This window comes from Diaporthe batatas, assembly GCF_019321695.1.
Source record: "Diaporthe batatas strain CRI 302-4 chromosome Unknown Contig00004, whole genome shotgun sequence".
Taxonomy (NCBI): Eukaryota; Fungi; Ascomycota; class Sordariomycetes; order Diaporthales; family Diaporthaceae; genus Diaporthe; species Diaporthe batatas.
In genome coordinates, this window is record NW_025408551.1 from 268,556 (window position 1) to 282,486 (window position 13,931).

At 55.0% G+C, this 13,931-nt stretch overlaps 4 protein-coding genes across 4 annotated transcripts; all 4 read left to right on the forward strand.

Moving 5' to 3' along the window:
* Positions 1-485: 485 nt before the first annotated feature.
* On the forward strand, positions 486-1,233 carry KVR01_004753 (uncharacterized protein; the record flags this gene model as incomplete). Its single annotated transcript, XM_044793377.1, has 2 exons — positions 486-878; positions 949-1,233. 2 exons carry the CDS (start codon positions 486-488, stop codon positions 1,231-1,233), a joined length of 678 nt encoding a protein of 225 aa, XP_044646917.1.
* A 5,045-nt stretch (positions 1,234-6,278) lies between these two features.
* KVR01_004793 (uncharacterized protein) lies at positions 6,279-9,932 on the forward strand (the record flags this gene model as incomplete). The annotated part of the gene is made up of 2 exons (XM_044788490.1): positions 6,279-8,076; positions 8,128-9,932. 2 exons carry the CDS (start codon positions 6,279-6,281, stop codon positions 9,930-9,932), a joined length of 3,603 nt encoding a protein of 1,200 aa, XP_044646957.1.
* A 1,645-nt stretch (positions 9,933-11,577) lies between these two features.
* Positions 11,578-12,622, forward strand: KVR01_004151 (uncharacterized protein; the record flags this gene model as incomplete). The annotated part of the gene is made up of 3 exons (XM_044793127.1): positions 11,578-11,791; positions 11,852-12,391; positions 12,456-12,622. 3 exons carry the CDS (start codon positions 11,578-11,580, stop codon positions 12,620-12,622), a joined length of 921 nt encoding a protein of 306 aa, XP_044646315.1.
* Positions 12,623-13,210: 588 nt separating this feature from the next.
* KVR01_004615 (uncharacterized protein) lies at positions 13,211-13,573 on the forward strand (the record flags this gene model as incomplete). Its single annotated transcript, XM_044790796.1, has 2 exons — positions 13,211-13,214; positions 13,362-13,573. The coding sequence occupies 2 exons, from the start codon at positions 13,211-13,213 to the stop codon at positions 13,571-13,573; spliced, it is 216 nt and encodes a 71-aa protein (XP_044646779.1).
* Between the last annotated feature and the right edge of the window lie 358 nt (positions 13,574-13,931).

Here is a 13,931-nt window from a genome sequence, read left to right on the forward strand (position 1 = left end):
CCGATCCTCATGGCTGGGATATTCTCCCAAATTGATGTGGGTCCACATCTTGACTTTGGTGTAAGCTTAAACCGAGACACGCGAGAAGCGTACCAAGTAGGTATCTAGGTACCCCACGTTCACTCTAGAACCCCTACCAACGATCCACCACGCTGTCGATCTTGACATGTCCTCGCCCCTGGAAAGTCGCTTGTGGGCATTGGCATCCGAGACCCGTCCGTTGACGTTTCCACCCTGGCTTGAGCCCTACCTTGGCGCCAGCACCAGCCCATGCACGATAGCTCTCCTAGCTCTGCGGACCACCTCGAGCTCTGCCTGTTGGATTTATAGCTCGGCAAGCCCAGCACCGTCGTGGGCTGGAAAATGTGACCCATCGAGATCTTCTCTTATCTTGGTAAACAAGATTTAATTCACCCTTGCTTTATAATTCCACGTTCACCCAGAACCGAGCCAGTCTCAGACACAATCTCAGCCTGCTCTCCAACATGGCTCCACTCAGGTTGCTCCTCCTCCCTACCCTTGCCGCAGCACATGTCACCCTCAACGCCCCCGCGCCAATTGGCCCTTTTGACGAGGACAACGAAGGCAACGCCCCCTGCGGTGGTGTGACAATCGATTTCTCCAAGGACAATGTGACCGACTTCCACGTCGGCGGCGAGCCCATCGATCTCTTTCTTGGCCATCCCACAGCAGGCTGGCTGATTCGCGGTACACTTGACGAGACCGCAATGTCCAACTGGTCACAGCTATACCCCATTTTCACCCAGAATGGTCTCGGTGATTACTGCCAGCCAGCCGTTGCAGCGCCTGAGAGCTGGGTTGGCAAGAAGGGGATCCTGGGGGTTGTGGCGAATGCACCAGACGGGCTGTTATACCAGGTATGCTATGGTCCTGGTGGTTCCTTTTATTTATGAAAGTAATACAGGATCTGACACGATCGCACGACAGTGCGCGGCTGTGAACTACGTATCAGGTTCAGGCACTCAGACGTCGGACTGCAAAAACGGCAGCGCTGTGACGGCCGCCTTCTCAACAGACGCGAGCCTGTCTGCTCTCGTCAGCACCGACCACAGCACTACGAACGGCACCTCGACCTCCTCGGGCTCTTCGAGCTCGTCCAGCTCGAGCTCACATAGCATGGCTCCAGGGCTGACCCCGTCTGCTAGTGGGCTTGTCGGTAGCCTGGCCGTTGTGGTTGTGGCTAGCATCTTCGGGGCTGGTCTCCTGCTGTGATGAGCTAGAAACTCGTTATTGGGCCGTATTTCTCCGTAATGGCTGGCGTTCTTTCAGGGTAGCGGGGACTGGTGCTTTTTGTGCTGTTTCCAGATGTCGTAGGACAGGGTAGGCGTTGGAAATTTAGGAACATTGAAACACAGTGCACATTCTTCGTGAATTGTTATACCTAGTCAGTGGACCACTGTATTTCTTCAAACGCTGGGTCTTGAGCGTTTACCACTGTATGAAGGCGCCACATACATTGTATAAGTATGTATGGGGATTAAAAACGAAAGCACTACTAGTCAGTGGACGAATCGGGTGCTATGCAGAGCCAAGAGAAGCTTTGCATTCTGTGAATCTACTGACTGCATCGTTTCCCTCGGACAGTAATTTAGTCAAAGCTCTTCACGATGGTATAAGTACGACCTTGGGTCGAACTGTTGAACAAGTTGCTGTAAGATGATTTAAAAACTCTATTCAGTAATACCTTGTGCCACTAATTTACCTGCTCACTTTCAAGGTTGTTATGTCTTAATCAGCAACATACTTGCCCTGTTATCACATGGCTCATCCGTGGAAAACAGACGCTAAGATGATGTCTAATAGGAATGAACTCTTATTCTATCACGTGTACTGATTGGAAGCCTGGTCCTTGATCGAATCATTAGATAAGTGCAACTTAGAGTCCGATTGCACCCTCGTTGAAATCTCGGGGCCGTGACCTGCGGATGATGTGTGAGACGGCAGAAGGCGCGATGGAATCTGATATGCCCAATACCCTAGGGCAACGGGGAATGATACCTAGGTATGTAACAAACGAATACCCTTGCAAATTTCAGCAGCGCCTTGAAGTCAACCCATAATTGTTTTCCCCCCAGAGAGAGCTTTTAGTCCTGAAGGGGAGAACAGTATGCTGGGGGAATTCATCTGTGGTTACTTGGGCATGGTTCCGCACACGTCAGGTCCTCCTCGGTTTCCTCTACTGTAATTTAAGTTTAGTACAGATGATATGTTTTTGAATCAATTTGGGACAGAAGAAGTCAGGAGAAAGGAAATGTCACATCGTTTAATAATTCCCGCCCGAACCAAAGCTGGGGGCATTCGACCTGACCAAGGCGAAATATGAACAAAACCCAAAACCTTAACTGCTGTGGAATGCCTTAGACATCACATGGTTTTTGATTTTGGGCTCGACTTGCTATAGATGCGTGCAAGCGGTTATGCAATGCCCTGGATGCGGTGACGCGAAACCTGCGAGGTTGATATGTATCGAGCTGTGTGTGACTAATCAGGTCCACCCATTGTAACGCTCCATTGTCTATAAGAATGGGCTTCCCACGCTCACTATTCATAGTTGAATAACCAGTCAATTTGCTCTATTCGACATGCCCTGCTCGGAATCGTGAGAATATGGGTCCAAACTCCAAACAGGAAGAACAACAAGAGAACGGATATTCGCACAGGAAAAAACGGCTGGTACACAGGTACAAGTGCCCCCCGGTGCGCCGACCTCAATTTGCACCACCCACTCACCATACAAAACCGAAATTTACACTCATTACATGTAACTACACATATCCCATCAGCCCTCAATTTCTAATCCTCCTATCGTCACTTCTAGTCTAGTAGTTTACTAGTCCCACAAACCCTCATACAAGACTTCTTGGCTGCTAGCTCAGGTGTTAACGCCGTTGTCGCTAGTGAGGCTGGTGAGAGAGTGTTGTTTGGTGGGTGAAGGAGAATTGGCAGGTCTGGGTGGGGGGCGTAAAAAGCACTTCGTCTGGGTGGTGCGTATAGTCGGGGGAGGTTGAATGAAGCCTTCTGATTGGCTATAGCCTACCTAGGTAGAAGGAAATATTGTACCTGTGTACCAGCCGTTTTTTCCTGTGCGAATATCCGTTCTCAACAACAAACCGGCAACCAGCCCCGGAGGGTAGAATGACTGAAGGCACTAAACACTAGAGACAGTCTATTTCAAAAACTCTTGTCGCATGAAAAATTTGATCCTTCCAGATCTAGATATGGAAAGGGAGGTGTGCGCCTTATTTGAGGCTGCAGATTATTGTGATTCTCCTCTGCTATATTCCGACAGGGCCTCCTGAGTCATGAATATGGAAACATAATACCTGCCTACAACGAGATCTACTCCTAATTTAGAAACTTTAGTAGTATCCTGCGAAAGTGCTTGATCTTGACTGTGTCCGGACCTTCTCATCAAGAGAACTTTTCGAGTCTTAGTTGCTTCCAGAATGCAAGGGTACTGTTTGGAGAAATTTATCAGGTACCGGTGTCACTGTATTGCTTATGTCCCGAGGTCATCGCAAAGTCTGTCAGTCTTGCCCTCGCCCCTTGAGATGATTGCGCAGTGTACTAAATGAACATGGCCGCAATCTGTAGGCGAAACTCGACTTGGACTTGTCATCCCAGGCAACCAGATCCTCCATGAAATGGGCCCTGCCAGTGTTTTTACTGGCGGTGCAAGCCGTGAGGATGTCACACCGATGCACACCTTCATATTATTAGAGGAATATCCGGAGCTAAGCTACCACGGCGTTTCGAAATGTCTCAATGATGGCGAAGACTGTGCTTGAAAAGTTTTTGGAGTCCAATGAGACGCGTTGGGATGCCTGTGTTGATCAGCAGTAAGCCTTTATGACTCAGCTTGCGGTAGATATCAGCATTCTACCATACTCGTTTCTACAAAGATGAACATATTCAACATGAGTGAACCTCTGTACTTTGAGGTTCCACCGTCCCACAATCCTCGGGTGTTTTTGTTGAAGCCTGATAGAACAAAGCTTTAGGCAACGATGGAAGATGTTGAAGAACGTGCCACATGACATGCCTTTGCTTCAAATCAGTACCCAGATAGCTTGTGCGTAAGAAAAAGTTCTGGGGCCATGGCTACGCAACTTGACCCCGAGGATTTGGGTACATTTTACGGGAAGGATCGTGGCGGTCGAGTGATCCTGCTACGTTTGTTGGCATTTCTGACCGCCGATCATGGAGCATCAACACAACCAGAAGCTTGGGAACTCAGTAGGTATACTGTGACATGTGCCAGGTTCTTATGTCAGCTAAAGCCAAGACGGAATTCATTTCTCTATTATTAGCGGGAGTGCTATGAACCAAGAGCCGCATTCTGAAGCCTGAAGCCTGAAGCCTGAAGCCTGAAGCCTGAAGCCTAATTCATTAGTCTCAATGTGGGACGCGGCAGTGTTCTCCCTGCTAAAATGAGGCCTGGGGACCCCAGCAAAAACTGTCCCCGTGAATGTGCGCTATAGCGCGTGCCTCGAACCTGATGCCGACATTTAGGTCCCCAGAATCGAGATGACTGATTGGGACTCGGTGGATTTCTGGTCCAGAAAAGAAGAAATGGAAAATTGATGGTTGTGAATAGATGTTCGGCCGAAGGCAGCTAACACGGTCTCGTCCGTCCGTGGGGGCATGTAATGCTCAAGTGCCCAGGTGGTCACAAGTACGGTTGGATGGGATCGAGTTCCGTCTTACACAACACTTGGGCGAGCGCAGGATGGGCATGGATTTAGAACACCCTCACAGCATCCGCATGTAAGATTTGGAATCATCAAACCTATGCGGTTCCATTCGGAGTTGATGGTGGACCTTTGTAAGGGCCGAAGACCACCAGTCAGACCCATAGGAATAGGTAGAGGCCAGACTCCGGATCAGGTAGCCGAAGGACAACGGACTGCATCTCACACTGTAAGAAGGGCTAGGCACCTGGGCATGCACAGACTAGTGCCCGTCCCGGCACTCTGCCGAGAATGTGAGCGACAGCAGATGCGAGGGTTTAATGTTGCCTGCCTATGAGGCAGAAGTACCTAGGTCTCCGGTGTCATCCAACCTTGGTGCTCTGTCAGTGGGAACTGAAGCTGGTGGGCTACTGATTAATTCTGAATAAGGGGGTGGTCCTTGTGCTATTTCGTTGTCTACTCGGGGAGAACCTTGACTCCATATCCACAATAGAGATCGCCCAGATGGATGTGGGCGGGCATATGGCACAGAAGGAAACAATGTCTTGGTGCAGGGCTGCTGTCGTTGCGGGCCGGTACCAAGGTACTTGGATACATGGGTACTTTAAAGTGCAGTCTCGGCCCAGACCAGTCGGCAGGGTCCGCAGTACTACATAGCATGCAGCACGAGGCCAAGACATTGTGCCATTGGCCCAAAGGGTGTCTGAGACTGCGAGATAAGCAGGAATATGGATGCCTGATCCATCACCTCCAGGCAGCCGTCAAACTCGGGCACGGCATTTGCCTGGGCCTTGTGGAAGCGGCGCCACCGACCCTCTCGCCTGTCAGTCTTGTGCAGGACCTGTCCTGTAAGCGTCCGCGCCACGGCATCAGACGCAAAGACACGCAACAAGGCCCGCTTGTTCTCACATTAGGCAGACGAATTATCCAGCATCCCATTTGCAAGGCTGGCCGCCCAGGTCCATGTTCGGCCTGGCCACCGCAGAATCGGGCTGCACGCTGCACGCTGCACGCTATCCATCCACGCCATCCACGCGATGCTTGGGACGAACTAGTCTGCCTGTCTGCTAGTCCTCCTGGAGCTTGACATTGCGGCACCTTGGCCGCCCTTTTGTTTCACCTGCGCTCATCTGCCCAGCTCCCCTGGGTTCGTAGCCGCCTCCTTCTCGGGGCCATCTGTTGAAACACTGCAAGGCCTGTCTTGTACCTAGACGATGCCTCTTTCCTCTCGCTTCTCCCAGTCATATTCCCCATCACCGTCCTGCGCCGCATACCTGCTGCCATAACTGACCCGAGCTGAGCTATTCGCAACCCTCAGTCTCCGGCCTGGTCGCTTCAGCCTCCCGCCCGGGGCGAAATACACGCCGCAGCCTCACCTGAACATCTCTCCCGGATCCACCTTTGCCTGGCCTCTCTCCCCTGAGATACTCCCCACTCTTCAGCACGCCTAGGGCCATGAGGTGAATTAGACAAAATCCACCATAATATCTTTGCCGTCGCCCTTGCGGCCGTCATTGTGCCTCTACCATCTCCAGTGAGCGTGTGTGTTCCTCACATCGCTCCATCATGGAGTCGTACGGCATCCCCCAGGGCGGCTACCAGCTGCCCGTCCAGCGGCGGCTCAGCAGGCTCTACAACGACACCAAAAAGTCCTCCGACTTCGTCAAGGAACCAGTCCAAAACGCCGAGGACCCGGGTATCAAGTCCCTCCACCGGAAACTGAAGATCCAGAATGACCGTCTCGTCACCTGGGGCCTGGAATGGTCCGACCCTGGCCACCAGGACATTATCGATGACTCCCTATCAAAGGCGGGGCTCAGCGAGGTCGTCGGGAGTATCATGTCAACCATCAAGGAGATCCTGGCCGAGGCGGAACCATTATGGGCCAGTTCCAGAAGGCAAGCTGGCAGTCTCCCGCCCATGGGGGACAAGAAGATCCCCATTGTGGCTTGGGACAAAGCTCGGTTTGAGGACTTGGTCAGAGATCTGACCACTTCCATCGACACTTTATACGACCTTTCAAGGACAAGATCAAATGCTGCATCATCAGCAAGAGCAAGACCCTTCCAGGGAGCTTCCACGGAGGAGTTGCGGGCCTTTGAGTCGACCAGAATGCAGACACCACAGCAGATTAACCCTCAGACATTGACCAGTCTGAGAGACAGACAGCCGATCCCCATGTCAGAGACGACACCAGACGTCCACTCTCGCGACATTGTTTACATGAGCAAACAGGCATATTCCGACCTGACTAGGAACAACGGCCGCCCTTACACTGCACTGCTTCTAGAACATGCCGAATTTGACCCCATGTATTCTGCCACGGGCATCATGCCAGACATGTCCAGGTTCGAGAAGCTCTCTGCCGGGCTGCAGACTGAACCACAGCGCTCCCCGGGCTCCTGGACGGGGCTTCCTCAGCTGCTTGGCTACTTCGAAGACATGGACAACTCGAGGCTTGGCCTGGTCTACCACTTCCCACCTGGCTTCAACCCCATCTCTTACGAGCCGCTGACACACAACACTTTGAACACACTCTGCTCCCTTTCCGACCTTCTGGCACGCCCTGACTTCGAGCCTACCCTTGAAGCCAAGTTCCGCCTTGCCTACAACCTGGCCAACACGGTGTTCGACATGCATGCTCGAGGAATCACTCATGGCAATCTGACCATCTCAAGTATCTCATTCTGCAAGGCAGTCGGTGTTGAGCCTGGAATGGGAGCTGGAGAGGTTGACATCCGGCGGCCACTGATCTCATCCTTCGACTTGTTCCCTGAGGCCTTCCAGGAGGGGTCCACACCCACAACTTCTCTTTACCGTCACCCCCTCGACCCAAAGACAACAACGCAGCCATCCCTGCTGTCAAACCCCGATTCTAAGGCATTCGATGTTTACTCACTCGGAATGCTCCTGCTCTCCATCGGCATGTGGACAAACCTCGAGAACCTCGTCTCCTCACCATCAGCCACTTCCGTACCTGAGATCGTCCTTGAGCAATTGGCCAAGAACTGTGGAACACTGTACATGAAGGCAGTCCAAACGTGCTGGAAGGCAGTTGAGGAGGAGCTCTCAGCCGGCACAGAGAGCAATCAAGTCATGACACGCGTACAGGTCAGCGCCAGCCGCTACCTCGAGGTTTGCGCCATCCTCGACAGCGTAGGAGGGCTCGAGGATCGCCTGACTAGCGATTTGGGAATACAGTCTTCGTCCAAGCAGGCAAAGGGGCAGAAGTCGGAAAAGACGGTCGCATCGTCATCAAAGGATGAAAAGGCACGGGAGGCAGGCTTCGCCCAGACAGCTCCTCCGACGACTGTGTCGAGGAGCCCGCAGGGGTCAGCACCACAGGAGACCCAAACCCAGCAAGGTATGCCCCCAGGCACCCACATGCAGCGCCGTACGCTCACTGATCAACCAGCCGCCCCACCCTCCGAACTGCGTGCGAAGCGGTCGACCAAGAGCCGCCTCTACCCCCACACACCACTTCCTCCCGAGGCCGTTGAGCACTGGAATGCAGTGCTCATGCCACAAATCAACCAAGCTCTTCGACACTTCTACCGCAAGAACCCCGAGTCGGTCGAGATCTCGCTTGAATCGATCGGCGAGACGGCAAAGGAAACAACACCTACCGTTCTCGTCGTCTGTACCTCCGTCTCCAAGGTCAAGGCAATTCTGAGGCGGAAAATGGGCGCACTGTTCGATGGCACGACCGGCTTTGCCCTGAAGGTGTGCCGAGGGCAAGTCCTTCGGTCTCGAAATCAAGGTACTAAGCGCAGCGCGGCCCACCCAGAGAGTACCGAGCAAGGGGAAGTAGCGGCCGCTAATGGTAGCTTCCAGGAGCGCCCACTCAATGGAGCCAGTATAGGAGCTTGGATTGGCGATCGTCACTTACCTCCAGTCAGCTTCGGAGGACTAGTTGTGGTTGATGAGAAGACATATGGCATGACAGTACACCACATGCTTGATGACCCTGATGCATCTGCTTCTGATGGGCCACAGCAGCCCCTTCGCAGCGGAGCAGGCTCCGAGAACCAGGTACAGGACCTGGCTGCCTGGTATGCGCAGCAGTACCCGGAGGACGACTCCCCCAACTCGGGGAGTAGCAGCGACACTGAAGATTTCGCGGCCGAGTTCTCCGACGACGGCTCCGACGCCTTTACCGAGTCGGCAGTCACCAGCGAATACTCGGACGATGAGCCCGAAGACGAGCAATATGGCGAGGTCGGAGACATACCTGGCGTGGAGCCTGGCTGCGGGGATGGATACATCGTGAGCCAACCAGCGCTTGACGATGTCGAGGAGGGCTTCTTCGCCAGCTCCGACACGCAGGACGAAGAGCACCTGGACACCTTCAGCCTGGGCGAGGTGTTCGCCTCGAGCGGGATCCGCCGTCGCAACGATGACCGCGGCCTGGTTCACGAGATAGACTGGGCTCTCTTTGAGTTCAAGGATGACCGATTGCCCCAAGACAATGCCATCCCCGTCGCCGACAGCGATATCCCACAGCCCATACACCCGACCTCGGTAGTGCCAGCTAGCTCTCTGCCGAACCTGGAAGTGCAGTGTATGGCGCGCACCAGTGGCCTGCAGACTGGGGTCATACTACCGACACTGGTTTCGGTCAAGATTTACGGTCGGACGTCGGCGAGTCACACCTACCAGATCACCAGCATGCCAGCGGCTGAGAGGAGCCCCGGCGACAAGCCACGACGGCCCTTGGGCCTCCCCGGCGACAGTGGGGCGTGGATCATCGAGCGCACCAACGGGCAGGTTTGTGGCCACGTTCTGGCCTGGTCACAGCGCAAGCGGGTAGCGTACATCTGCCCGATGGATGTGCTGCTCCTGGATATTGCGGAGACGCTCGAGGCCACGGAGGTGAGGCTGCCCGGAGGGGAGCCCGTGGTGAAGATGGTGGATGACAGTGTCAGCGTCGGCGTCAGCGAGCTCGATGAGGGATACGGCGAGCCACATGGTGACGACTCGGACCTCGACGCTGAGCTGCGGTCTATGGCAGCTGAGAAGCGCCGTAGCCTGAGGAAGGGCAAGGGGTCGATGAGGGCCAAAGCCCATAATATTGCAGGAGAGGGCGTAGTGGACAGACCATTGTCGGTGAGAAGCGTGCCCGTCAACAGGGGTAGTGCTGCCCTTGGCGAGATCGAGCAAGACTTGTCGAGGTTGAGTCTTGGCAACAAGGAGCCCGAGGCAGGATATTGGAGGGCATGAGATTCTCCAGCCTGGCATGGGACAGGCCGTTTGTTCTACTTGCAGCGTTGTTGTGTGAGCCATAGGCGACCAGATACCAATGTGTTTTAATGTTTCAGTAACAAACCCCCACTCGGGTGCCCCGAGGCCGCGGCATGTACTGCTAACAACCTCGTGTGAGAAAACCCTCCTATGAGGTGACCCCCTGGGGATACCAGTAGCCTCCAAGGGGCAGCTCTGCACAGACGGTGCAGAGGAGTATTACTGTCAAGGAGAGTTTGTGGTAGGCCATAGGGGCCTCTTTACGACATCATGTAACTGTGTGCTGATACAGTGCCAGTCTGTGAGAACAACACACGTGAATCCTCACCACCCCACTCATCACCCACCCTGCAGCCCTACCTAGGTACACAGTTGCAAGGAGAGTTGGCGGAATGCAACCCGTTGTGCCCTGGGCGACGATGTTCTGAGACACACACGATTTGTGACTGGTTGACCTATGAGAGAGGCGACCTGGAGAGGTTACGTAGCAATGTTCGGGACGCTTCGCCCACCCACCCAGACGAAACGAACGTGCTATCTGGTTATTGCAGCCGAGAAGGGAGCAACATTTGAATCGAGTGGCAGCCTGCAGGAGTGGGGTCGCATCTGGTGTGGTGAGGACCGCGGGAGCGGGATGACGTCTGAAGCGGGGCCGCACCAAGGCCCACCAAGTTTCCCCACAATGCGGCACAGCAAGTGTCACCGCTTGGCCGGCTCTGCGCATTTGACAGCCCGTCGGCTCCAATTCGACCATCTTTATTAGCGAGGCAGACGGAGCGCATCGTCTACCTACCTAGGTACATAGGTAGTAAGCCATATTTTTGAGACCTCGGGTGGGTACTATCTTGTTGTCTTCCGGGACATCGACAGCCAGTCAGTCAGTGGAGTCCACTTGCAGCTAGGTCGATGTAGGGAGAAGCCCCAAGAGCCATGGCGAGGAAGCTTGGTTTGGGCCAAGCACCTCGACACCACGGACTGGCTCTCTTGGCACCTGAGCCTCGGTAACCTGCAACCAAGTCATAGCAGCAGGGCGGTAATAGGGTAGCAGGGTAGCAGGGCGGCCACGGCTGGGACGGCCCCGAGAACATGATGCGATAGACCAACTAGGAACTAAGCGCGCCTTGGGCTTGCGCCAGACTGTCCGGGCAGGTACCTACCCTGCACCACGTACGTCACCCCCTTCCGCTATCCTGCCAGGTTCCTCCCAAGCTGCTGCATGTGGCAGTTGGTCTCTCCTTCTAGGCACGCGAGGCGACACCAAGAACGAGGACCAAGACGTCAGACCCTCGGGGGCTGCTGGTGGTGATGGTGGTCGGTGGTCCTACTTCTTTATAATGCCCAATGCCCACTCAGCCCGTCGCTGTTTGGGGAGTTATTCCCAACCAACCTGCATATCTGGTGCAATAAGGAGCCGATCGTCTGACGTCCAAAATCCACACCCATCTGTCACACCCATCCTCTCGCACCCGCCACGGGAACAACAAGACCAACAGCCACAACAACGTCACCCATCAATCAACTCAACTCACTCGCGCCCTCCTTCACTCCTGAACGGCCCGCTATTACATCACTCTGCCATAACACCTCTGACCACCCATAATCCTATCAATTGACTTGACCCACAATGGAGACTATAAACTCAATGGCAAGCACCGCGGCAAAGGCCATCTGGGGAGACAACAACAACAACAACAACACCACTACCACCAATAACGAGAACAACGAGACAGCAAAGACCGGTACAGAAAACATGAACAACGAAACCAAGGGAACAGAGCCCGTCTCAGGAAAGCTGGGCAACACCTCTGCCGGTGAGCCTTTTGATGCTGGCAACATTGGTATGCCCTCATCGTTGATCCATCCTACTGGTTTGCGCTGGGCTGACCTCCACTGAGCAGACTCTGGAGCCACCGGAGCCACGGCCTCTACGGCCCCCAGCACCACGCAGACTGGCAGCGAAAGCACCACGTCCGGACTGCCTACAACCAGCTCTACGGATGCTACCACAGCTGGAAGTAAGGATTCCACAGATGTCGCAGCCAAGGGCCCTACGGCAGACTACCCTTCCACCACCGGCGACACCGGCTTCAAGGCGCCGCAAGCAGACATCAGAGACCCAGACTCGGCCACTGCGGATCCCAAGAAGGAGGCGGAGCGCAAGAATGTCGACAACACTGGCGGTCTCGACACCTCCGAGAACCCCACCAAGCTCGAGGGGGCCGGCCCCAAGCCGATCGAGGAGGTGGCCAAGTCACACGGCGGTGATGCCGGGTCCGTGGGCAAGGACTCCACGGCGGCAGGCGGCGCTGAAGAGGACGGCCCGGGCGCCAAGAGCAAAGGCGAGGGCACTGGAGAGCAGTACGTCAAGAGCTCAGGCCTGGCCGCCGACGGAGGTGACTTTGATGCTACCAAGCCTGGCGCGGGCCGCGAGGCAGACCGTAAGTGTCCTTATCCGGATGGGCGCCCCGCACTTGTGATACCCTCTTACTGACACGGCACAAGGACTCCTGGAGGAGAAGGGCATCACCACCCAGTCCGCGGCCGCTGCAGCTTCCAGCAAAAAGACCGAGGAGGACAAGGCTGACAAGACGGCCCCTGACTCCCCGGACTCCAAGAAGGAGAAGGCCAGCCTGAAGGATAAGATCAAGGCCAAGCTCCACAAGAGCTAGAAGGTTTTCTGGTGCTACCAGGCCTTTCCAGATGACGTCTGAGAGCGTCTTTCTACATCGGGGCGAGGCGGCCGGGTCTGTTTTATGTGTCGGGACGGAATTGCACGAGGCAGACGACTAATGAGAGGAGTACCCATTTGAATTAGCACTTGATTGTTTCCATAGTCTCTCTAGTAATCACTTGGTTAGCATGTAATCAATCGAATGTTTGAGGTCCCCGCGTGCGTATGTGCATACTAAAGTGTTTTCTTGCATCAATAGAGGTAGAGCTTGGGCCTGGTCGGCGATAAGGTCAGGGCAAGTGGAACCTTCTCCGCGGCGGACGGCCGGCGGCATATGACGTCGGCGAACATCGGACCTCCCGAGGCTAGTCGGCGACCAGCAGAACCTCCTGTACCGGACCGTACGGCGCACGTCTTGCGGAATCTCTGCCCACCACGGAAGAATAAAAGAGTCCACAATCACTCCCTACAGCACCGCAGCACCGCAGCACCGCCTACTCCCCCAATTCGTGCAACTCGCCAGGCCTCAAGCTCCTCATTCGACACTCTGCCTCACAAGATTAACACCCTTAAAAAGTCTCGCAAGATGTGTATGGGAGCCACGTGCCCGGACTGCTGTAAGTCCCCAGGATCACAACCGCTCTGCCTCACCTCCAGACGTGCTTCCGAGTTGCCGTGTCCCGACTTGCTTTGTATCACGGCTAACAGTGCCGCCCCCCGCGCCGCGCGCCACGTAGCCAAGAAGTCATGGCGCGGCTGCGGCAAACATATCCCGGCCGCCATGTCCGGGGTCCCGGAGGACGATTGGTGCTCATGTGACCCCAAGGTTGAGGTCGATGGCAAGGCGTACCCCCCTGCCGCCCGCGTGGCTATCCCTGGGGCGTCCTGGCTGAGCGGACTCGTCGGGGGCGGCGGTGGGCAGAAGAAGGAGGGGAGGGATGAGCTATGAGCCCCCAGCCCGGCGGTGGGGTCCGTGATCTGGAGGCGTTATGGGCACATGTGGCTGATCGGTTTGGGGGGGGGGGGGGCGCAGAGGGGGGTGAGTTGTGCATTCTGAGCGTGGTGTATGGATGGTGTGCGTTGTGGTTCTGGTCGTTGGAAAAGGAACATTAAATGTTACTGTCTCGCGTGCTTGTCTTGCTATTCTGCCCTTGTCGGTCGACGCAGAGAACGCCGCAGTCGAGTTATGATATATTCTCACGCCCTCGTATTACACTTTGACAGGAAGATAAGCCGATATTGATCCATTTCCCACCAATACTCGCTATGTCAAGACCGCAGAAGAGCAGCTTGGTCATTGTAGTTCG